The 25,456-nt window shown below is 41.5% G+C and overlaps 2 protein-coding genes across 2 annotated transcripts in view; both read right to left on the bottom strand.

The window, feature by feature from the left end:
- The window catches only part of SESN1 (sestrin 1), a 595,113-nt gene that overhangs the window by 527,274 nt on the left and 42,383 nt on the right, over window positions 1-25,456 (bottom strand). The window lies entirely within an intron of this gene.
- ZBTB24 (zinc finger and BTB domain containing 24) lies at window positions 731-17,473 on the bottom strand. Its single transcript, XM_049771176.1, has 6 exons — window positions 16,522-17,473; window positions 14,104-14,271; window positions 13,573-13,656; window positions 12,762-12,845; window positions 2,407-2,488; window positions 731-1,595 (listed from the first exon to the last, which is right to left on the bottom strand). The coding sequence occupies exons 1-6, from the start codon at window positions 17,471-17,473 to the stop codon at window positions 875-877; spliced, it is 2,091 nt and encodes a 696-aa protein (XP_049627133.1). The 3' UTR covers window positions 731-874.

The raw sequence follows: 25,456 nt of genomic DNA on the forward strand, positions 1-25,456 counted from the left end.
AAGATTTAACTTTATCATGAAGATCAAAAGTCATTGTTAACAAAAATTCAAGTTTATTTAGAGTGAATGCCTTGATCCAACTGATACCTTCAACTTTATACTTTCAGGAAACTGCTTTTGAAGAACACTGTAAACCATTATTTTTACAGACGTTTTATAATTTTAAGAAATAATCACTTATAGGGGCTGGAGAGATGTTTGCCTTGCATGCAGAAGGTTGGTGGTTCGAATCCTGGCATCCCATATGGTCCCCCAATCCTGCCAGGAGTGATTTCTGAGCCTAGAGCCAGGAGTAACCCCTGAGCACTGCCGGATGTGACCCAAAAACCAAAAAAAAAAACCCAAATCACTTATAAATTTTGATTAAAATGGATATTTGGCTTATTTATCTTTGAATTTATTAATATGGCATGAGACCACTACACAGAGATTACTGTCTTATAAACTGGATATTCTCTCCAATTATATGATATGCAGCACTGACATTGTGGCAATTGTATTGCCTCTGAGGTATGCGGAAGTGCAACCAAATTCTATCCAACTCAACTACATGACTTTCTTTATTCTAAAAAAATGGAAAAAAAATCTAATTCATAAGGTCAGAAAAGACTAAATCAGAGCCTTAACCTTTTTTAGAAACATACTGAAAGCAATTTAAGATCTTTTATCCACACTGAAATGCCAATCTAAATCAGTACTGTATGTAAGAGCTGGTATACACATCTTGCTTCCTGGACAGAAAGCATGTAGATATCAGTACCTATCAGATTTCAGTAAGGATATGTAGGTGTTTCAGAAAGTCTTGCTTTAGGACTCAATCCAATTATAGCTGGTTTCTGAAAAGACCCATAGAACAGTCAGGCATGTTTTCAGGTCAGCTCTGCTCCGGGGTAAGGGGTATGGGCTGGGGCAAATTGTGAGGGCTAGGTGAGGAAGCTGGTTCCTGTGTCAGCTGGAGGTGCTGAGCTGGATCGGATGCACTTGCTGCTAAATGGAGCTCCCTTGTCTGCTCTTGATGGGCATGAAGATGTTCCAGGGTTTCCTTGGACAGCGTGATAACATGCACTGGTTCTGTCTGGGAGGGCTCCATCTGGCCTTCAATCATACTGAGGCTCTGAATGTGCTCTGTTGGCTCCTGTTGAGCTGAAAGAATTAAGTTCTGCAGCTGTTCTGGCTGCTGTGTGAGCAGGGTGAGATTGGCAGCCTGGTCTGCAGTCATATTCTGTGAGCTCCCCGCAGTGACAATGCTGATTCCCTGATTGGGACCTGGCATGAAATTAATGTTATGCACAGAATCGGTTACCAGAAGCTGAATTTCCTGCTCTCCAGAGGTAGAGAGTTGATAGGGCTGCAACTGAAGAATATTTCTAACCTCTTCAGTATTACTGCCAGGAACACTGCTGGGATCTGCTGCATGTTTCTCTTTGCTGTGTATTTTCAAGTGAGCCTTCAAGTTGTCTAAACGAGCAAATTGCAAGTTACATTCAGGGCAAGAGAATGGCTTCTTGCCTGTGTGAAGGATGCAGTGTCTCCTTTTGGCACTGGAGTCAGAGAAGGATTTGCCACATATGCCACATGAGTATGGCTTTTCTCCTCTGCAAGAAGAGACATTTAACTTTAAGAACAGATAGATCTATTTATGCTTTCCTAATTAGGAAGCAGTCAGGAAGATAAGAAAATAAACTGTGCTGGAAGATATGTCATGGATTCTTCCACAGATACAAATATTTGAAAAGAAAGCCTCACGGGATTTATAATCAAAAGGTAGGGCTGGGGTAAAGGAAAGGAGACAGGTAAGCTTAAGTTAAGAAACGTAATTGTGATTTCAGAATATGGATTTCAGATAAGAAAGAAAATATCTGTACTTGTATATTATTTTTTGTTTTACTTCTCAGAGCCAATTTTTAGATTTTTATGGTTTAATATGCAAATGACTATAGCCCCTAGTTATTTGTGATGTCTTCAAAATAATTACTAAATCAAATATGAAGGTGAATGAAGTATACTAACAAAAGTATTGATTCAGAAAACCTTCCTCTTACTTTTATTTAATAGTGCTAATATTTATAATTTTGCTATACAAAGTGTTTACAACTCCAACACCACCAAATAAAAACCTCAATAAACTTTGGGGGGATTTTGGCTTTGAGCGAGCTTCCAGCCCAAAACAAAAAATTGAAAAATGAAATAATATTATAAACGTTTGCTAATCAGAATGGACTCTCCTGATGTTGCCTAAATGTGAAATTCCTTTAGGTAAGGGAAGAAAAAAAAAATAAATGGCAAAAAATATTCTACTAGAGTACTAATTTGGGGAAGAAAATGACACTGGGAACATTTGTCTCCCTACTAACAACCCAGGCTCAGTGAAGACCCAGTATGAGAAAAAGAACCTCAGAACCTTACCGATGGATTCGGATGTGGGTCTGAAGGGAACTCTTGGCTGTGAAAGATTTGCCACAGATTTCACAAGTAAATGGCTTCTCACCTAAAAGGAGGAAGGTTAGAAATTAGAAAAAAAAAAAAAATATATATATATATAAGGCTAGAGCAATAGTACAGAAGGTAGGGTGTTTGCCTTGCATGTGGCCAACCTGAGTTTGATCCCTGCATCCCATAGAGTCTCCCCAGTACTGTTAGGAGTGATTCCTGAGTGTAGAGCCAGCAGTAATCTCTGATTATCACTGAATGTAGTCCAAAAATGAAAAAAACCTATGCAACATAAAACAAGATGCAGAAACCATTTATGCTTTCTTGCTTTAAAAAAATACTGTATTTGGGGCCGGGCGGTGGCGCTAAAGGTAAGATGCCTGCCTTGCCTGTGCTAGCCTTGGACGGACCGTGGTTCGATCCCCCGGTGTCCCATATGGTCCCCCAAGCCAAGAGCAACTTCTGAGCACATAGCCAGGAGTAACCCCTGAGCGTTAAAGGGTGTGGCCCAAAAAACCAAAAAAAAAAAAAAATACTGTATTTGACTTAGATCCTTAATAAACAATAAAAGAATGAAGTACTTTTAAGTAGCTATGAGTTGTATGGACTGTACAGAGCACCAAGAGCACTCTATCTGCTGCAGAGTGCAAAGTGCTGCTCTCCTAAGAACCAGAAACAAGGACATAGAATAGTTTGTGGGAGACAAACAGCAGAACACATTTACTGCTGAGTGGTCCCCAATGCAATGTATGCTATCACTGTATGTGGCTAAGCCCAAGCCTCTTTTTTTTTCCCCTGGTGAGGTGGGGGTGCACTCCTAGCTCTGTGCTTGGGGGTCATTCATGGTAATGGTTGAAAGACCACGTGATATTGAGGATGAATCCAAGTTTACTGCATGCAGAGCAGTACTCAGCCTTTTGAACCATGTCCCCTGCCCTTAGAAAGCCCTCCTAAACTTCAGCATCTCTCTTAATATACCCCCACTAGTGTTCATGCCCCCTCATGCACATGATCAATTTGGTAATCCACAGCGACCCTTTAGAAAGGCAGATGAGCCATGGCTGAAAATGCTCTAATGGTTCCTCATCCAGAAACACAAGCCCAACCTCTGGCCCACAGGGATGACATATGTGTCAACACACCCTCACCCTCATCCCAATTCTCCCTGACCTCAGCTGAATCCTCCCACCCACTGACTTAGCCTCTCAGGCAGTTCAAGCATCATAGGCACCACACCCAAGCCAGCCCCACTGCTTTGGATCCTTCATTTCCCTCCCCTTCTGGGGGACTGCTGGCATGGGTCCTGGTCTTTAAGTCTGTGCAGAGGCCATTTGACCAAAGAGGTTTCATTACCAGTGAAAATCACCCTCCTTCCTCATCACTTCTTAGTCCCATCTCTCAAGCTTATTTTCCCACAGTGCTCTTCCCACTTCCCATAATGCACATGCCTTTTTTGGGGAGAGGGGGAACACCTGGTGATGCCCAGGGGTTACTCCTGGCTATGCACTCAGAAATCGATCCTGGCTTGGGGGACCTAATGGAATGCCAGGGATTGAACCCAGGTCTATCCTGGGTCAGCTGCGTGCAAGGCAAACGCCCTACTGTTATGCTATCACTCTGGCCCCTGTACATGCCATTTGTGATGGATCCCCTCCATTCTTATATAGGGAAGCCTGGGAACCTGTCTCCTCCTAGTGTCCTGGTGTTTAGACAAAGGCCTGACACACCGTCAGTCCCTGTCAAATGAATGTATTTCACAGGGTAGCATTAAAATGGACAACTTAATACACTGATACCAGCATGTATCACTTGTGGCTCAAACTGGGATGTCCCAATGAACGGCAGGTATCACAACTAGTGACTTTCATTTGTCACATTGAACAGACTGTACCAAGAGAAATGGTTACATTGTTGGCAATACTTCATATTATACTCTAGTCTAGCAAAGCAAAGCTCTATCAGTGAAGCCATCAAATGGCAAGAAACACAAACCGCATGGAGTAGGGATAGGGCTGTGACTGGTGGTGTTGGTGGCAGGTGTTGGGGGTAGTTAAGCTTGTTACTAAAGCTTCAACAAATATTTCTTCACCATTGGCAGATATACTGTACATACATTAAAACTGTCATGCTCCACGGTAATCTAGGATGGACCGTGGTTTCAATCCCCTGGTGTCCCATATGGTGCCCCAAGCCAGGAGCGATTTCTGAGCACATAGCCAGGAGTGACCCCTGAGCATCACCGGTGTGACCCCAAAACCAAAAAAAAAAAACAAAACACAAAACAAAACCAAAAAACCCTGTCATGCTGTCCAGAAATAAAATTAAGTGATGTCAAGTCTGGCAAGGGAGCTATATACTATGTAAGACTAAAAGGTCCAGAGAGATAGCACAGTGGTAGGGCATTTGCCTTGCACGAGGCTGACCAGGACCAATGGTTGTTCAATTCCCAGCATCGCATATGGTCCCCAAAGTCTGCCAATAGCAATTTCTGAGTGCAGAGCCAGGAGTAATTCCTGAGTGTCACTGGGAGCCCCCCAGCCCCCAAGAAAGACTAAAAGCAGGGGAAAAAACTCATTTAGTTAGGCAATAACAAAAGGTAAGTGCAGCTGGGAGTGAAAGATGGTCAGGTCATTTCTCTGACACAGCAATGACTAAATAACTCAAATAAGACTTTTTGTCAAGGCCCTTTCAGGTAGAGGACACTTCTGATACCTGGATAGTATGCCTCTTTGATAACAAACTCTTTTTTTTGGGGGGGGGGCCACACCCGGCGATGCTCAGGGGTTACTCGGCTGTCTGCTCAGAAATAGCTCCTGGCAGGCACGGGGGGACCATATGGGACACCGGGATTCGAACCAACCACCTTAGGTCCTGGATCGGCTGCTTTGATAACAAACTCTTAACCACTCCAAAGGTTACTGTCAGTAAAACCAGGTTACAGTCATTATCTTTCTATAGCTTTCTGGAATAGAGCAGAGCCTATTCTAATCTTATTCTATCTCCTCCTTCTTTCGGATCTACAGTGAGTAGCCAGTGGGAAGTTCTATGTGGGAAACAGCACATCATGGCAATGTTAACTGTATCCTTCAGTTCCATCTGAGGTTACCACACCTCATGGAGCCTTTATAATGGTAAATGTAACAGATATTCTTTCCATGAACATCTGGAAGTGAAGTTATTTTGGAGGAAGCCAGCAGGAAGACTGTGAGTCAAATTTTTCTAAGGCGAATCTAGAGTAAGTTTTCTTTAGAGTAATAATTTCCGTAGAATAACCATTCCTCTGTTTTCTGATTTGTTTTGGTAATAAAAGTATATGGCTCAAACACCTTCCTATAAGTGCCCCCCCCCCTTTTTTCAAGTTTATTTAGTTCTAAAGCACTGAAAGATAGGCAGGGGAAAAAATAGTTCTGTGAACTAGTACAAATGCTTTTTCAGGCCAGAGGTCTGTGTTTGAGCCCCACAACATGGTCCCCATGTACTGCTGGGGTATGACCCCCAAAACAAAGTAAATAAAATACTAAGAGATCAGCTAGAGCAGTGGTCCTCAAACTATGGCCCACGGACCACATATTGTATTTGTTCCCATTTTGTTTCTTCAAAATAAGATATATGCAGTGTGCATAGGAATTTGTTCATATTTTTTTTTACTACAGTCCAACCCTCCAATGAACTGGCCCCCTGCTTAAAAAGTTTGAGGACCACTGAATTCTAGAGTATAGAGCTTAGAAATAATTGGTATTATTACCAAAAAAGGATATGGTCTATTTGGTAACATGCATGTAGCAATCATGCAACAAATAGTAGTATTTGACTATACATTCAACAGTGCCTATAATGAGTACAGGAGGATGGATGTGGAAGAGACAAGGCCTAGCAAGATCAAAGGGAACTATTCTGGTCAGGATTTAGGATAAAGAGAACAATCAAAAAGCTGTGATGACTTCACTTCTTATTAGGGAGATGCAAATCAAAACCACAATGAGATTATGGCCTCACACCTGTGAGAATGACCTTTATAGAAAAGACTAGAAACAACAGAAGCTGGCATGGACAAGGAGAAAAAAAAAACTGTTGGTGGGAAGACAGGCTATCTTAAGATAGGCTAAAACTGGTTATAGCCTTGCTGAGAAATGGTGTGCAGATTTCTTTAAAAAACTGCAAATGTTTCTGAACCAGATGTGGAACATTCTGAGAGAAATTGGTTTCAGGCTCAGGAACTAGAGAGAAAGTGAGGTGAGAGTGGGCTCCTCATGTCTCCTGGCTGCCCCCACTTTTCCTGTAATGACTAAGTGGAAGAAGCCCAGCTACAGTGAGTGGCCATCTCACAGCTACAGACAGAACTGGGTCCCAGGTCCCAATTCAGATTCATGGAAACCAGCCTAATGCTGATACCAAAGGTCCCACTGGGTGGGTGGGCCTTGCACCTTGGGCAGGGCTGAGGGGCGGCACATCCAGTGTTGTCAAGTATTTGCCCTTAACTGTTTGTTTTCCTAATTTAATGCTCACCTGCTGTCTTGACTGTGAACTGCTAACAGTGTTAAACTAGATGTAAATAAAGCAGGCCCCGAAGGGTGGGGGGGATTAAAAAAAAAAGAACTGAAAATGGAACCGGTGCTGTAATACTGAGAGTAGGGTGCTTGCTTTGAATGCAGCTGACCAGGGTTTGAACCTAGAAATCCCATAAGGCCCCTTATGGAGTCTGCCAGGAGTCATTCCTGAATGAAAAGCCAGGAATAACTCCTGAGCATCAATGGGTATGGCTCGAAAATAAAGCAAATCTCCTAAAAAAATTTACAATTGATCCAGTGATACCACACTTAGAAATCTATTCAAAGAAAAAAATCAGCATCAGGGCCAGAGTGGTGGCGCAAGCAGTAAGGTGTCTGCCTTGCACGCTCTGTGGTTCGACCACCTGGCATCCCATATGGTCCCCCAAGCCAGGAGCAACTTCTGAGCGCATAGCCAGGAGTGATCCCTGAGCATCACTGGGTGTGGCCAAACTACCAAAAGAAAATCAGCATCAATGTCCATAATAGACGATTAGATAAGAAAACTGGTAAAAAATTTGGCATTTATATTTTATATTATTATGCCACTTTCTTGTAATTCCGGAAGTCCTAGCAGCCAAATCCACACCCACACACACAGTTGTTGTGTCTGCATTTGCCTAGCAGTATAGGCTCACTTTGTTTTTAAGAGAGATGTAAAACTATAGGTACATGGGGCACACAGCTGAAAGCTGTCATACTTGGTTTTTGGGCCACAACCGGTGACGCTCAAGGGTTACTCCTGGCCATTAAGACATTAAGACAACAATGTATATCTGAAGCCACCTAATGTTGAGAAACAAAAAGTAAAAGAATGATCAACTACTAACAAGAGTTTACTAAATCTTTTGACAATGACTTAATGATTTCAGTTTGAGATACAATAATTTTCACAAATGTTCTTGCTGCTGAACTCTCTTCTTTTTTTAAGTTTCTTTTCTGATAATTTTGCTTCCACTTACCTGGAAACAAATGTATTATGATCACTATGTCAACTATTTGACACATGGTATTTTTTTTTTTTATTTTGGGCCACACACAGTGACACTCAGGGGTTACTCCTGACTATGCGCTCAGAAATCGCTCCTGACTTGGGGGACCATATGGGACCATATGGGTATCAAACTGCAGTCTGCCCTAGGTCAGACACATGCAAGGCAAAATGCCTTACTGCTGTGCCACTGCTCTGGCACCTCTGTTTTTGATACATGGTCTTTTAATAAAGTAATTTATATTAAAGAACATTACTATACCATTAGAAAGATGAAATTATGTCTTCTGAGACATTTGGGATCAACTTTGAAGTATTAGGAAAATAAGACAGAAAGTAAAAGATAAAACAATTCATTCATCTGTAGATTATAGATAGCCAAGCAAATAAACTGGCAAACTATAATTTAAAATAATTTTATAGATTCTGAACTTATATGTGGTTCCCAGAAGGGATCTCAGGTGGTCCAGACGGTCCAGAGTCCAAAGAAACAGCTGACAGGACCATCCTGATCATGATGGTATGATGGCACTGAGCCTTTGGCAGGGTTATGGTGAAAATCACATACACCGAGGAAGGAAAGGCACGCCTCACATTCACACAGTGCTGAAAACCAAAAGTAACTTAGCATGTTGATGCTGGCATGTACCAATGGTGGATCACACTTGAACGTGGACTAATGAACACAAATTGCAGTGCTGGCATCATGCTAATAAAATTTAATTAAACAAACCAAAAGCCTGTGTAGAAAATGACCTGTGTACACTGCAGACAAGGAGGGATAAGGAGCTACTCTGAGTAGTGAAGCTGAAAGTTGACACTAAACCAGAATTCTAGTCAGACTGTGGAACAACCTCTGTGTGCTTTTAGCAGAATGACAAGCTAAATGTACTATGAAAAGCAGCATGGAAATGGTGGGAAGAGTAGAACTAGGAAGGATTCCCTATAATGGTCTCTACCACATATGAAATGCTGAGGCCAAGACCAAATGTGGCCTTTACTTACTCTGAGGAGAGAGCACAGAAGGTGGCCTCAGAGGTGACAGGTCTGAGTGGCAGTGAGCCAGAAGGAACCAGAAAGATGAGAGGAAATGACAGAGAAAGGAGAGTAATTCCAAAAAATACAGGCGAGTTTTCTTCTGGCCCCTCAGTAGTAAATGCCAGTAGTAATTCATCAGTAAACGCCACACCCTGGATTCCCAGCTAAAAATAGGACTGACTGGCTGGCTGGGAAGCCCTGTCATAAACTCAAGCCATAAACAACTTTCTTGGTTAAATGTAGCACCATTTTGCTCCTGTCCCATGCATATCCAAGATTCAAAAGACATCTTCAATTTTTCCTATCTGTATTCAATGGGCAAGCCATACCTTGACATTTAATACATTTAAAAATGATGTATGTTCAACTTATATATTTAAAAAAAGCGCCCTCAGAGAAGGAGGTTAGTAGATGGGAGGCATATGGGTGTGTGTGTGGGGGGAGGGCACTGGTGAAGAGAAGAGACATTGGTGAAGGGTCTAGTGTTGAAACATTACATGCCTGAAACCCAATGGTAAATAATCTTTGTAATTTCATAGTGACTAAATTAAAAAAATTTATGTTCACTGCAAAATAGTCACATAATATGGAAAAGCACAAAGTATGTAAAAGCCATGATAATTTCCCCTCTTGGATTGTTATCCCTGCAATATAACATCTTGGCTTCTCTTTATTATATACACCATGTATCATTATGGAACTGTCCAGTACTCTCCATTTTGTAATGTAAAAAAAAAAGTCACATTTATTTATTATAGTTTGGTTTGATTTGGGGGGCCATACCTAGAAGTACTCAGAAACTTCTATTGGCTCAGTATTGGGGTCACTTCTGGCATTGCTCAGAGGATCATGTGGTACTGGAGATCTAACTATGTGTCTGGACGCAAACAAAGCATGAACACTACTCCTTGAACAACCTCCTTGGGCTCCTGTTCAAAATTGACCTATCAATGAGGTCATGAACCCTTACTGATAGATGCCTGATGATTCTTAAGCATTTGACATTATAAGCAATCCTGCTTATGGCGAATATTCTTATGCAAATATCTTTTCATAGTTGGGCTCCTGAGGTTTTGATTCATATTTCCAAAGTTCTTTCCCAAGAGGACTCAAACTATACACCCTCAGCAGGAAGTCAAGATGCTCATTTCCACACATATATATATATAAGCAGGCACACTCATCTCTATCTCTGCCTGCATGTCTCCTGTGGACTCCAGATTCAACACCTAGCTGCCTCTGTCACATTTGCTCGTGAATATCAAATATTCATCTCAAGAGTCCATATTGTCCGAACTGGACTCATAATTTGTTTCTCTCGCCATTTCTCCAATTTTTCTACTAGTTGTTCTTTTCTTCTTTGTCTCTCAATCTTCCACATCCATTCCTGTGCAAATCACATGATCAATTCCTGCAACATCTACCCAGAACTTCCTGGAACCAACCCTAGGGACACCACACCCTCAAAACTACATGTAACAGCCTTCTAATGATCTCACCACCCTCCTAATAAATGCCTCACCTCATCCCACTGTACAGGGAGCCATTAGAAATCTAAGTGATATCACTTCACTCTTAATGGGAAAGTCATCTTACCTGGAGTAAATTCAAAGTCCTGACTAAGGTCTTCAAAAATTTTAAGCCCAACTGCAAGGTACAATCATTTATTTTCCTTTTTCCTTCCTCCCCTCCTTCCTTCCTCCCTCCCTTCCTTCCCTCCTCCCTCCCTCCATTCCTCCTCCCTCCCTCCCTCCCTCCCTCCCTCCCTCCCTTCCTTCCTTCCTTCCTTCCTTCCTTCCTTCCTTCCTTCCTTCCTTCCTTCCTTCTTTCCTTCCCTCCTCCCTCCCTCCCTTCCTTCCTCCCTCCCTCTTCCCTCCCTCCCTCCCTCCCTCCCTCCCTCCCTCCCTCCCTTCCTTCCTTCCTTCCTTCCTTCCTTCCTTCCTTCCTTCCTTCCTTCCTTCCTTCCTTCCTTCCTTCCTTCCTCCTTCCTTCGACCCATTACTCCTGGCATGCGTGGGGGAACATATGGGATGCAGGGGATCAAACCCAGGTCAGCTCAGTTCAAGACAAATGACTATGCTAATGCTCTGGCCCCAAAGTAAAATCATGTTCAAGGCAACCTTTTAAAATGCCAATTCTGAGGGGCTGGAGAGACAGCTTAAAGAATTGAGTATATGTTTTGCAGGCAGGAAGACCAGGCTTGATCCCCAGCACCTCATGGTCTCTTAACATTGTCAGGAACAACCCCTAAGCACAGAGCTAGGAGTAGTCCCCAAGCACTGTCAGGTGTGGTCCAAGCCCATGCCCAATATCCCAGCCACCCCAGCCAAAAATGCACAAAAACCCAATTCTGGTACTTGGTCCCAGGACATATCAAGAGAATCTTTGGGGACCAAGATTTTTTTTTAAAGAATATTTCAGGTATATCAAGTATGCAGTTACGCTGATAACACCCCAAATTCCAGACCCCAGAAAACCCTGACGTTTACCTACCCACTCCTTCCTAATACCTGTGCCAGATCTCAGCCAAGGTTCCTTCTGATAATTCCCTTGAATGTCTGAAATTCTCCTGTCTCAGATTCTACATCTTAGGAATTGTCTCAGGACCTGTACCCTGACTACGATGTATTTCTCCCATTTGCTCATTATGGCCTGAATGCTCAATCCTCACAGCTTTCCAGTCAGAACACAATTAGAGTGGTTACCTCATCAAGGGCACATCCAGACAACGCCCCTCAGAGTAGAACAGCAGCTCCACTTCCTATATCCTGTTCCTTTCACTCTTCCTAACCTGCTGCACAATCTTGTTTTTCATCACTCATTTGAATGTGAGTCTGCCATTGCCTCAGAGTCTAGAAAGAGCCTGCTATCCAGTAACTATTTTAAATGGATGAATTCAATTTCACAGATCTAATGATGGCTATAGAATTATATATATATATATATATATATATATTTCTTTTTATAAAATTCATTATATCCCATGACATTTATTTTAAAGAAGTAGAAGATCCTAGAGAGTAAAAGATATGTTAAAAAGAGCTCAAGGGCCCAAAGTTATTACAGGGTAAAGACACTTGCATTGACTGTGTGACCCCAATTTGATTCTTGACAATATCTGTGGTTCCACAAGCAACTCTGGGTGTAGGATGGAGCCATATCCTACTCCCAGTCCCCCTTACTGAACAAAAAGGTTCAAGTTGGCTAAAGAGATGGCACAGAGGTTAAGGCACCTGTGTTACACGCAGACAATTCTGGTTCAATCTCATACATCACATGATTCCCAGACCACCACCAGGAGTGGGTCCTCAGTATAGAGCCAGTTGTCCTGAGTACCACCAGGTGTGGTCTCCTAAATTCCACCACCCACCAAAAAAGTGTTCAAAGCAACACAAATCAGATGTAACTAGTAGTTTAACAAAATTATTAAGCTATCTATAATAGACGTTCTTAGAAAATCTAATAACATTATTTTTAGATATTTTTTACAAAATGTTTTAAAACATACACATTTGAACTTTTTAGGTTTTTGGGCCACATTCCAATGTATGGGGGTTACTCCTGTCTCTGTACTCAGGAAGCACTCTTAGCAAGCTCAGGGGACTGAACCCTGGTCGACTGCATGCAGGGCAAGTAAGCTACCCACTATACTATTGCTCTAGCCCTTTGACTTTTTTGATTCTGGGAGGTCAAATTCTCTAAAAGGTAAACCCGAAACCATAAAAAACTCTGAAAGAAAGGCTGACATATATTACCTGTGTGTGTTCGTAGATGTTTCTTTAGCTGAGACACATCCATGAATTTGCGATGGCAATGGTTGCATTCCGGTAATGTGTGGCCTTGTCGCAATAATAAAAAAAGTGTCAGTGCATATATGCTCTCCCTGCATTTCTTCAGTGATCTGTGTTAAAGCACTTCCCTGAAAAATAATCACTTTAAATATGGTACTTTAATAAAACAATAGCAATTTTTATATTCCACCTCGTAAGTCTATTTTTCTATGTATCTCAGCTTACTGCTTCCTCAAGAGAGTAAAACTCTTTCAGTCACCCTAAAAGGAATCTCAAATGATGCTTTTGAATCTCCTCCTCAATCCCGTTCATGCGTACAGCTGGGAGCACAACACTGCGCAAAGACAGGTGCAAGAGGCCTCGTCTAATAACTATGGTTAAGGCAGGTGTGAAATAGGTACCACGAATAATCAATCAACTGGCACCCTCCTAGTCATCAAGAGGTACTTTTGAAAAATCCAGAATGTTTCTCGGTGGCACTGAAACTCATGTAAAAATTAAACACAAGACCAGGGCTTAGCTCAACATAGGAGTGCATGCTTTACATGTGTAAGACTGAGTTTGACTTCCCAGGCCCTATCCTTCCACCCCAACTCAATATACATTATGTGGTAGTAAGAATAACACATAAATATTTATTTAGGTGGCTTTTTAAGACTCTTTCACCCACTCACTTGAACTTCTATAACATAAAACTAATATTTTACAAATACACAAATATACTGCAAATGCATTTCTCTCTCACCCATCAAAATTTCTTTCCCTTTAATGATACCTGTATGAACTCTGTAATGGCTCTTCAGTTGTCTTTTCTGGCTGAAATATTTCCCACACTGATCACAGGTAAAAGACTTCTGTCCTGCCAAATAAAACACAAAATACTAAAACATTCCACCAAAAACTAGAATGCTCACTACTAAGGCAACAGCAGAATGGACTCTTTCCATCTTTCATAGATGATAATGACTTGCATAAACCTTCAGTGTCTATCAATATGGCAATATTGTCTGAACAATATACAAAGGTCTATAATGCAGGAGAAAATAAGCAGAAACTGGAGTATGATTAGAAAACTCAAGTTCTCTCAAATTCTGGTGGATAATTCTTGCACACTGAACTCCTGGCAGCCAGTTTATAAACTTCAATGTAAAACTTGAGGCTGAGCTCAACTCCAAACTGCCCTCTGTCAGAAACTATAATGTGGTCTCCCAACACTCTGGGGGAAGGATTCCAGACTAAGGAAGGGCCATGTAGATTATGGTAATGCCCCACCCCCAACACAGAACTTTGTGCTAGCCTCTGCTACCTGAATGGAGGCTCATGTGCTCCAGCAGTGAGTGCTTGGTGGTGAGAGCTTTGTTGCACACGGTGCAGGTATATGGCCGCTCGCCTGTGTGCATCCGGGTGTGGACCTGCAAGGAGTGCTTCTGGGCAAAGCCTTTTCCACATTCACTGCATTTGAATGGTCGCTCCCCTGGAATAAAAGTCCCAGAAGCATGATATAAGCAAGACTCTGCTCATCTTCCTGGCTCCTTCCAAAATTTCAATGACAATATACAGTTTCTCTAAAAAGGCACAAACCCAAAAGGGCATTTTAGGAAAGAGGCAACAGCAATACAGTATGGCAAGCTGGAAGAGATACTCTGATACCCACTCTGAGCTAACAGTTCATATTTAAGACAGAGCCACCAAAAGATCTGAAACACACTACCCCTACAACTTCCACTCCTATTCTCCAAGTAGAATTTTCTGGCCAGTAGAAAATGCAAAATGTTAACTGGAGAGGCTAAGACAACATTGATGGAATCAGGGTCTCCAGGCTGCAGGTCCACAGGTACAGAGCAACAGGGTAGGCAGGTCAAAGCCTACATGGGAGAGCATGAGGTGCTTCCCCACCCTGCAGACAGGAACAGAGATTCTAAAGATGAAAGAGGGTGCGTCTGAGACATGCCAGGCTTCAAAGAGAAGCAGGCACCATCCATACCACCCCCACTGAGACTTCTTTTGACAGTCCTATCCCTACCTGCAAGCTGCTAGCATGATTTATTCTTTTTTTTTTTTTTTTTTTTGAAGGGGTCACACCTGGCAGCGCTCAGGTGTTACTCCTGGCTCTAGGCTCAGAAATCACTCCTGGCAGGCTCAGGGGACCATATGAGATGCCAGGATTCGAACCACCGTCCTTCTGCATGCAAGGCAAATGCCCTGCCTCCATGCTATCTCTCCAACCCTGATTTATTCATTCTTGCATATGGTTGATATTTTTAATTTTTGTTTTGGGGTCACACCCAGCTGTGCTAAAGGTTTACTCCTGGCTCTGTGTTCAGGGATTCTTCTTGTCTGTACTCAGGGGACCATATGCCATACCAGGGATCAAACTGGGTAAGTAGGGATCAGCTGCATGCAAGGCAAGTGCCTGGGGCTGGAGAAGAGTACAGTGGCTAACATACTTCCCTTGCATATGGCTGACCCACATTCAATCCTTGTTTCTTTATAAGGTTCCCTGAGCACTGCCAGGAGTGCCCTAGAAGTAAGCACAGATGTAGAAATAAGTCAGGATAGCTCTTCTAACCAAATTACTAGTCAAGGCCTCTTCGGTTGAAACAGAAACCTAAAAAAACAAGAAAGGGGAACTTAGGAAAAAAGAAATAGTTGAATGGAGGCCAAGTTCCATATCAGCAATGTTGAGAGCTACTGCTGAACATGACGGTCTCAGGACATGCTGGAAGCTGCTCCAGATCATGGTGCTAGAAATAGCCTTGGACATCACCAGGTGTGTAACCCAGACAATCCAGAGATATGAAAGAACCACTGTTCAAGACAAATCAGAAGCTAAGGTTGGGCTCCACCAGGCATTTTTAGATGCTAACACGGAGCCAGGTTGAGAACTACAGTGCTAGATACTGCTAGGTCCCCTGGCCAGGTTATTGGCTGAGAGAAGACTTAGGCACAGTTCCTATGCTAAGGTTAACAATAACTCAAAGTATATTTAAATTTGGTACTCAGTATGAGGCTGAAAGTAGAGGACTGAAAGGAAGAAGGCTATTTCTGACTATAGTCTGTATAGGTCTGTATTCTCCAAAATGGCAGTCCCTTCATTAAAGTAATTTTAGCCCTTTTCTCACATTCATCACAGGGTCAAGTACTCAAAATCCATGTGACTTGTGGTTACCATACAAGGCACAGAATGTAGAGACAACATTCCCATCACAGGAGAAGGGGCCAAAGAGACCAAACCGAAGAAGCCATTTAAAGCAGATGGCCTACTCGACATCCAAAAAAAAATAATAATAATAATAATAAAGCAGATGGCCTAGGGAAAAAGCTATGTGGACAGAACAGGGCATAAGCAGAGCCTTAGTCACACTCAGGCAGGGCCAGGGGTCAAGAAGCCAAATCGATTTGTCTAGCACTTACCACCTAGACTCAAAAGCCTTAAGCCATTCACACCAAATAAAAACAGAAGTTCTGCAATGAGACTACCCAGGTTGGAATCCCAGCTGTCCTAAAATGGAGGTCCTAGGACCATTACTTTAATTTCTGAAGATTTCAGCTCTACTTCTGTCCACTGGGATTATTCCTTATCTCTTGAGACTGCTGTGAGAATTAAATGCAGTGACATATCCAAAGGCCTTATTATAATCCCTATCACATAGAAGCTGTAAATGAAAGCCATTAAGTGTTCTTTCCCTAGAACACATCCAATCTATGGGGAAAGCATAATTACCCGTGTGGCTCCTCTGGTGGATTGCTAAAAAGTGATTGTACTTAAAGACTTTACCACAGTCTTTACAACGGGCCTCGGGGGCACTGGGGCGCTTTCTCCTTCCAAAGACCTTCTTGGCTGGGCCTTGGTCATCTTTATCTCCAACAAGTTTGTAATCTTTTAGTTTGACAGATCTGCGGACCCTCCGCTTGCCAAATCGACTCTGGCTGTCTTGCTTGTCCTGTGTCTTGGGATCACAGTTCTCATCTTTTTCTGTGAGCAGTTCTTCCCTTATGCCAGCCTCACAAGTGGCCTCAGCTGCTTCTAACACTTTTGCTGGAATCTGATCATTCACTGGCTCCCCATCTCCCTCTTTTAGCACATAGTTTTGTCTATTCTGAACAGAATTGTTCACTTTCAACTGTATATCTTCCTCGGCCACCACATCTGATTTTCTCTCCTGCAAACTGTGGACTTTTCTTGGTCTTCCCCGTTTCCGCTTTGGAGGATCGCTCTTCTTATTAGAAATAACCACCACTGGAGCACCAGTAGTGTTCAAAGTTGTTGGCTTGGGGGAACTGTGATTATTCTCAAAGTCTGTAAAGGCTGTCACTAGGTCATAGACTTTTAGGAACTGAGCAGTGGCGAGGATTTGTTCTGTACTTTTCTCACTCGCCTGGAGACAACCTGTATAAATGAATTCTAACAGGATACTGAAGGTGTCGGCCACCATGCCTTCCAACATATAAATGGACTGGCCAACCTCCCCATCTTCAGCAAACATCATTGAGAAGTATTCACTACTGGCAGCAAGTAAGGCTTTATGGGCCCTGAAGTGCATGTTCTCCACAATTAACGTGATGTCACAGAGAAACCCTTTCTTCCTCTGATCTTCAAAACTAGCTAAGACCTTGTCACTGTGAGTGTCTGAGTGGATAACAAGCTGCCCAGTTGGCTCTGCTGTTCCTGCCATTTTTCTTGGAAGTCCAGGATTATACCTGAAATAAGAAAATAATGTATAAAAATGTTAGAAACACACTCTATGAAAGTAAATTTCCAATGCACCGAACTGAATTTTATCATTATCATTTTTATTGTCTTTAAGCTTTTTTTTTTTTTCTTTGAACATGTGAGGGATAGATTCAAGGTTTCACACAGGCTAGTCTGTGTTCCTTTTTTTTTTTTTTTCTTTTTTAAATAATATATCTATTTAAGCACCATGATCACAAACATATCTGTAGCTGGGTTTCAGTTATAAAAAAAAAAAAAAAAAAAAGAACACCTCCCTTTCCACCACCCCTGCCTTTCATCTCCCTCCTCCCCCACCCCTGCCTGTATTCAAGTCAGGCATTTTATTTCTCTCACTCACTACCATTGTCATGATAGTTCGTCCCATGGCTGAGAACAATCCTGGCCCCTCTCGCGACCATTTTCAATTGTTAAAACTCAAAACCCAGCTGAGGGCTCTCACTCCAGTGGTACTGATGCCTCGCAGGTGAGCAACCACCAACACCTAAGTTGGCTCTGAGGGCTGTTTTCCCTCTCTGCAAAAGGATGCGACTCATCCCCTCTCAAGTCCTTCCCAGCACAAACTTTCCAGAAACGCACAAATATTACCCGCGCTCATGATGCCCCCACATCATTAGCAATTTTTTTCTTAAAGTCAAACATGCAAAAAAAGGACGAAGAAAAGGTCTCTGTGCCCATTGCATCTGCGGAATCGGTGAATCAAATACCAATTAACGATGGCTCCTCCCCGGCCTGTCGGGGTGGGAGGGTGACGCGGCCTCCGCTTGGGGCAGCTCAGGCCGGCCGGAGAGGAGAGCGGTCCTCTGTGCGGCGAACTCAGTATCTCCAAGGCGCCCTGCGAGGTCCGAGTTGCAGTCGCAGCAGCCGGCGGCCTGGCGGTTCCGGCGAGCCAGGGGCTGGATCCCGGCACTGCCGCCGCCAACCCGGAAGCGCTGGCGCCGCGCGCTGCCTGGGAGCCGGGGCCAGATCACGTGGGCGCGGAGCCACCCGAGCCGGCCGAGGGGCGGGGCCTGAGAGTCCTAGAGGCCTCCCAGGCCTGCCTGCCTCTTTCTGGGAGGTGTGGAAGCGGAAACCGGAGGCAGGCTGTAGTGGCTTTGTCCCCTTGTCATTTCGCAAGGTTTAGGTTTTCGGTTTTATTGTGTAAGCACCTCCTCAGAGATCTCTTTACCGAATTTGTTTCTTCCTCCTCACTGAAAGCTTTTAAGGATTCAAATAGGTGGCAAATGAATGACCTACCCTGCAGTTAGTCAAATTAGGGCCTACAAGTGACATTTTTTTTTCGGGCCACACCCGTTTGATGCTCAGGGGTTACTCCTGGCTAAGCGCTCAGAAATTGCCCCTGGCTTGGGGGGAACATATGGGACGCCGGGGGATCAAACCGTGGTCCTTCCTTGGCTAGGGCTTGCAAGGCAGACACCTTACCTCTAGCACCACCTCGCCGGCCCCTACTTAAGTACTTTTAAGGGAAACCTCTTCTAGGGTGTGTACATATGGGATGGGGATTAAATAATATGATAGAGTAAAGATAATAGCATACAATCAGGCACACAGGGAGCCACCTGGAAGTGGTAGCCCTTGTCTCACTATGAAAATAGTGTCCTGGATAGCATTGGCTGTTTTTGCATGTGTCAGTGATGGTCCATGCCATCAGTCTTCATGATAAATCTAACTCCACAGTCAATGCTGCAGGCTACTCTACTATGCAGATTTACACAGAGGAAGAGACCTGGAGAGAGAGACCAAAGGTACTTGATATTTGTCTTCTTACTCAGGATAGGGACTACCTCTCCCCTTTTAGAGCTCACTTTTTGGGTAGATCTCAATAGCTCTAAACAGTGCTAGTATGTCATCCTTGGTTTTGTAAATTTCTCATGACTGACCCATCGGAGATAATGTAATCACCTGGAAAATGATTAATATCCACTGGGTGACATTTGCTCTGAAGCCTATGAAACACACCATAAAAATACTTAGAGGTACTATTTAGGGATGGCGGTCCTTCATAAAAGTAAGCATCGAAGCAATGAAGTTTAGGTTTAGTTGTTTAAGAAAATTCTTTATATCTATAAGATGAGGAGACATGATAACAACATTTTAAGAATATAAAATTTAGGGGTCTAAAATGATAGAACACTGCTGGGAGTTGCCCCTATTAAATTTTTTAATATTAAAAAATTAAAAAAGGACTTTCCATTTACCACAGAAAGATAGTAAATTATAGGTATTAAGAACTGGTACAGGAAGAATAGGTGGTATTCTTACATTGCTTGCAAAAGCTGGTAGTTAATGACAACTCTTAGACTCCTGAAATAATTACAAATACATAGGTATGTATATTGGCAACTGTTCAAAGGATTTGAGGTTTTAACTTAACAATAAGCTTTTAGCTTGTGTTAAAATTTATTTTAATGGCCCAGAAAGATAGGCTGAATGTATACTTTATGAGCCGGAGACCTAGTTCTATTTCAGGAACCTGAACACTACCAAAAACTACAATTATGTTTGTAAAGAATTGTACCCAAATTATGTACTGAAGCACAGATCTAGGAGTAGCCCTGAGCACTGTTAGGTGTGGCTCCCACCCCCCAATTAATTATAAAATAAAATATATTTTATTATATATTTTATATATAATATATGTTATATATACATATATATGTATATGTATAGCATAGCAGTAAGGCATTTGTCTTGCACGTGGCCAACTCCTGTTTGGTTCTCGGCATCCCATATGGTCCCCTGAGCCTGCCAGGAGCAACTTCTAAGCACAGAGCCAAGAGTAACCCCTGAGTACCGCCGGGTGTGACCCAAAAAACCCCAAAATAATAAAATAAACAAAATATACAAAATCATGTAAATTATGGTTCTTTAATTAAATAAAAATAACAACGACAAAAATATATAAACAGGCTTCTAGTTTTTAATTAGCACTGTTGAAACATGGAATAAAGATAACATTGATAAAACTGGAGGCCAAATGTGAAGGTAAATAAAGTAAAGACAGAAACTGTGTAGTATCAACTATATGTGGGGAAAAAGTCAAACTAAAAGAAACAGAGAAGTAGGAAGAGTTGTGGTCTGGATTGGAGGGGTGGGGGAGATCCAGTCAAAGGATACAAACTTCTTGCAATAATATTAATTATACAATAATTTAAATTATGCAATAGGGGAGCTGGGGTAATTATTTTGTTGTTTTGGTTTTTTAAATTTATTGCATAAATATGTAATTTTATTTATCAATTCTATCTCAATAAAGCTGGAAAAAGCTAATTGATTAATTTTAGAGATTTAAGACAAAAGCTTAGAGACATTAAAATTTACTCAAGTGTAAGGTCAAAAATTGTAGTTAATGCCACTTTCTCAGCATGCCCTGTACCAAAACCCAGAACAAAAATACCTCCTCCTGTATCCAGAAAAATCAACCCAAGTGGAGGATGCAAGAAAGGAGAATTATACTGAAATGGTGCCAACACAAAGGAGAGGAATTTACCCAGTAGAAACCAGGGCACAGTCTCAAATTAAATCAAGGCCAGAAACTATAATCAGTATAAATGGGACAGTCCCAAGAGACACACATTTCCTAGGTATGACAATAATATTAGTACCTCAGGTGATGAGCCAATGAGTACTTACTCAGAATCTGAATTGGAATATACCTTATGAATTAGATCAAAATTAGAGTCCACCAGAGATAGGCCTTCTATCAAAGATTAAACATTAATTTCCTAAGTAGCTTCAAGAAAGCCTGTGAAGCTTATGGGCCTACATCTCCATACTTCACCAAGTACCTGTTAGGCTGGATTAAGAACACACTTTGGACCCCACAAGACTTTTAGATAGTGGCCAAGGTATGCCTGAGCCCATCACAATACATATAATGGTGGATGTGGTTCAGTGATGAGGCAAAGGCTAAATTATATACTTTGGGAATATCAGGCAGGAGGCTTTCCAGTATAAGAATAACTTTACACATGCTTTGGGGGGGGGGGAGGAGAATAAGAAAAATCAAAGAAGCAGGCTATTCTATCTTGCATGATGGTGACTTATGTGAGAACATTAGGTGCATGGGAGAAGATAGGCACTGACTCTGAGTTCAAAGGCAGTTCCACTAAAATATATCAGGGATTGACAGAACTGTTTGACCAGTTCATTGGCAAGCTGTACAAAGCAGTACAGAGGGAGGTGAAGGAACGGAAAGGGAGTCCAAGACCATTTTATTAAACAGCAGGCATTTGAAAATGCAAACACGGACTGTTAATTTATCCTGAGGCCAATAGAGAAAGGGAGGATGTAATAGGCTTTCTAAAGGTGTGGCTATTACTTTTTGCAACACCCCAATCACTGACAGCTGCCATTGTTCAATTATCAGGACAATTAGAATAGATTTATCTACATAACAAATATTATATTATTATACCATACTTGGGATTAATAGCTACTTTACTAATCAAAGGGAGGGTGTGAGCTCATGCTTTATTGGGAGATGAGTGTGATATCATAGTCTTGCCAATACTTAAAAAAGAAATTGACTCAACATTACCACTCTGCAAAAGGTTTTGGCTGACCTCTTAGGAGAACTTTACTTCACACTATCCAGCAGGAAAAATTGGGACTTTTTCAGAAGGACTCTTTTATAATTTCTTCCATCACTTACACCTCTCCTATTCCAGGCCCATCTCTGACCATCACAGTGTGTATCAATTACAACTGCACAAATAGAACTTGCCTCCTTAATTTATCTACTATCACATGTGTCAGGGCCATGTAATATAGTAAGCTACTGAGCCTATTACATTGGACTTTTTCCAGGAATTTTCACTGCCTCCATAAATGTTCACAATCCTGTGGTACAATGTTTACTTCAACAATTGCAAGCTGTGTTACAAAAGTTCTTAGTACCTATATTCATCATGCATATAAGATCTCATTCTGGTATTCCTGGTCCAATGATTTTAGGAAATAAATTAGCTGATTACTTGGCAATGTCAGTATTTACATCACTAGTGGAAAAGCATAATGCTCTACCTACAAATACCCATCATCTTCATGTACAATAATGCATCCCACTAAGACAAGCCAGACATATTGTTCAGAGCTGCTCACTTTGTGTCCTTCTACACTGCAAATCTCATATGACAGATGCTAAACCTCAAGGTCTGAAGTCAAATAAATTATGGCAAATGTGACTCATGTTAGTTCCTTTCCAAAAAAAACCATGTGGTTATGTACACTTATTTTAGTTTTATATGTGCAGTCCCTATGACTTCAGAAAGAACTAATACAGTTTTTTTTTAATTTTTTACAATACTTTTCAGTTATGGGAATTCCTAATACAATCAAGACAGATAATGGACTAACCTACACCAGCAAAACTTTCCAATTTTTTTGTTTGTAAAGTGAAAAGTATGTAATAGGAACTTCAAACCATCCACAGGACAGGCAATAGTTGGAAGAGTGCACAGGACACTTAAAACCCAATTAGTGAAAGAAAAAGAGAAATTCCTCCTATTGATTTAATATGTTTATCATTGTTTTCTCTAAATTTTCTAAGTCTGCCACAAGAAGAACCATATACAGCCACTGAAAAACACTTCCAGGAAGACCTATGAGCCCAAAGGCAATAAATTCACCTATTTGAGTGAAAATTGACAAAGGTTGGGTTGCAGGAAACAATCATCAGAGGAAAAGGATATTAATACATTTCTTTCTTTTTACTTTTTTATTTAAACAACTTTATTACATACATGATTGTGTTTGGGTTTCAGTCATGTAAAGGACACCACCCATCACCAGTGCAACATTCACATCACCAATGTCCCAAATCTCCCTCCTCCCCACCAAACCCCCGCCTGTACTCTAGACAGGCTTTCTATTTCCCTCGTACATTCTCATTATTAGGATAGTTCAAAACGTAGTTATTTCTCTAACTAAACTCATCCCTGTTTGTGGTGAGCTTCATGAGGTGAGCTGTAACTTCTAGCTCTTTTCTCTTTTGTGTCTGAAAGTTATTATTACAAGAATGTCTTTCATTTTTTTTTAAAACCCATAGATGAGTGAGACCATTCTGCATCTTTCTCTCTCTCTGACTTATTTCACTCAGCATAATAGATTCCATGTACATCCATGTATAGGAAAATTTCATGACTTCATCTCTCCTGACAGCTGCATAATATTCCATTGTTTATATGTACCACAGTTTCTTTAGCCATTCATCTGTTGAAGGGTATCTTGGCTGTTTCCAGAGTCTTGCTATTGCAAATAGTGCTGCAATGAATATAGGTGTAAGGAAGGGATTTTTGTATTGTATTTTTGTGTTCCTAGGGTATATTCCTAGGAGTGGTATAGCTGGGTCATATGGGAGCTCGATTTCCAGTTTTTGGAGGAATCTCCATATTGCTTTCCATAAAGGTTGAACTAGATGGCATTCCCACCAGCAGTGGATAAGAGTTTCTTTCTCTCCACATCCCCGCCAACACTGTTTATTCTCATTCTTTATGATGTATGCCAATCTCTGTGGTGTGAGGTGGTACCTCATAGTTGTTTTGATTTGCATCTTCCTGATGATTAGTGATGTGGAGCATTTTTTCATGTGTCTTTTGGCCATTTGTATTTCTTCTTTGTCAAAGTGTCTGTTCATTTCTTCTCCCCATTTTTTGATGGGATTAGATGTTTTTTCTTGTAAATTTCTGTCAGTGCCTTGTATATTTTGAAGATTAACGCCTTGTCTGATGGGTATTGGGTGAATAGTTTCTCCCACTCAGTGGGGGGCTCTTGTATCCTGGGCGCTATTTCTTTTGAGGTGCAGAAGCTTTTTAGTTTACTATATTCCCATCTGTTAATCTCTGCTTTAACTTGCTTTGAGAGTGCAGTTTCCTCTTTGAAGATGCCTTTAGTCTCAATGTCCTGGAGTGTTTTACCTACATGTTGTTCTAAATATCTTATGGTTTTGGGTCTGATATCGAGGTCTTTCATCCATTTGGATTTAACCTTCGTACATGATGTTAGCTGGGGGTTCAAGTTCAATTTTTTGCAAGTGGCTATCCAGTTGTGCCAACACCACTTGTTGAAGAGGCTTTCTTTGCTCGATTTAGGATTTCTTGCTCCTTTATCAAAAATTAGGTGATTGTATGTCTGGGGAACATTCTCTGAGTATTCAAGCCTATTCCACTGATCTGAGGGCCTGTCTTTATTCCAATACCATGCTGTTTTGAAAACTATTGCTTTGTAATACAGTTTAAAGTTGGGGATAGTAATTCCTCCCATATTCTTTTTCCCAATGATTGCTTTAGTTATTCTAGGGTGTTTATTATTTTAAATGAATTTCAAAAGTGCCTGATCCACTTCTTTGAAGAATGTCATGGGTATCTTTAGAGGGATCGCATTAAATCTGTACAATGCTTTGGGGAGTATTGCCATTTTTGATGATGTTAATCCTGCCAATCCATGAGCAGGGTATGTTTCTGTGTGTCCTCTCTTATTTCTTGGAGCAGAGTTTTATAGTTTTCTTTGTATAGGTCCTTCACATTTTTAGTCAAGTTGACTCCAAGATATTTGAGTTTGTGTGGCACTATTGTGAATGGGGTTGTTTTCTTAATGTCTATTTCTTCCTTATTACTATTGATGTATAGAAAGGCCATTGATTTTTGTGTGTCGATTTTGTAGCCTGCCACATTGCTATATGAGTCTATTGTTTCTAGAAGCTTTTTCGTAGAGACTTTAGGGTTTTCTAGGTAGAGTATCATGTCATCTGCAAACAGCGAGAGCTTGACTTCTTCCTTTCCTATCTGGATTCCCTTGATATCTTTTTCTTGCCTAATCGCTATAGCAAGTACTTCCAGTGCTATGCTGAATAGCAGTGGTGAGAGAGGACAGCCTTGTCTTGTGCCAGAATTTAGAGGAAAGGCTTTTAGTTTTTCTCCATTGAGGA

Source organism: Suncus etruscus, chromosome 4, assembly GCF_024139225.1.
Source record: "Suncus etruscus isolate mSunEtr1 chromosome 4, mSunEtr1.pri.cur, whole genome shotgun sequence".
NCBI lineage: Eukaryota > Metazoa > Chordata > Mammalia > Eulipotyphla > Soricidae > Suncus > Suncus etruscus.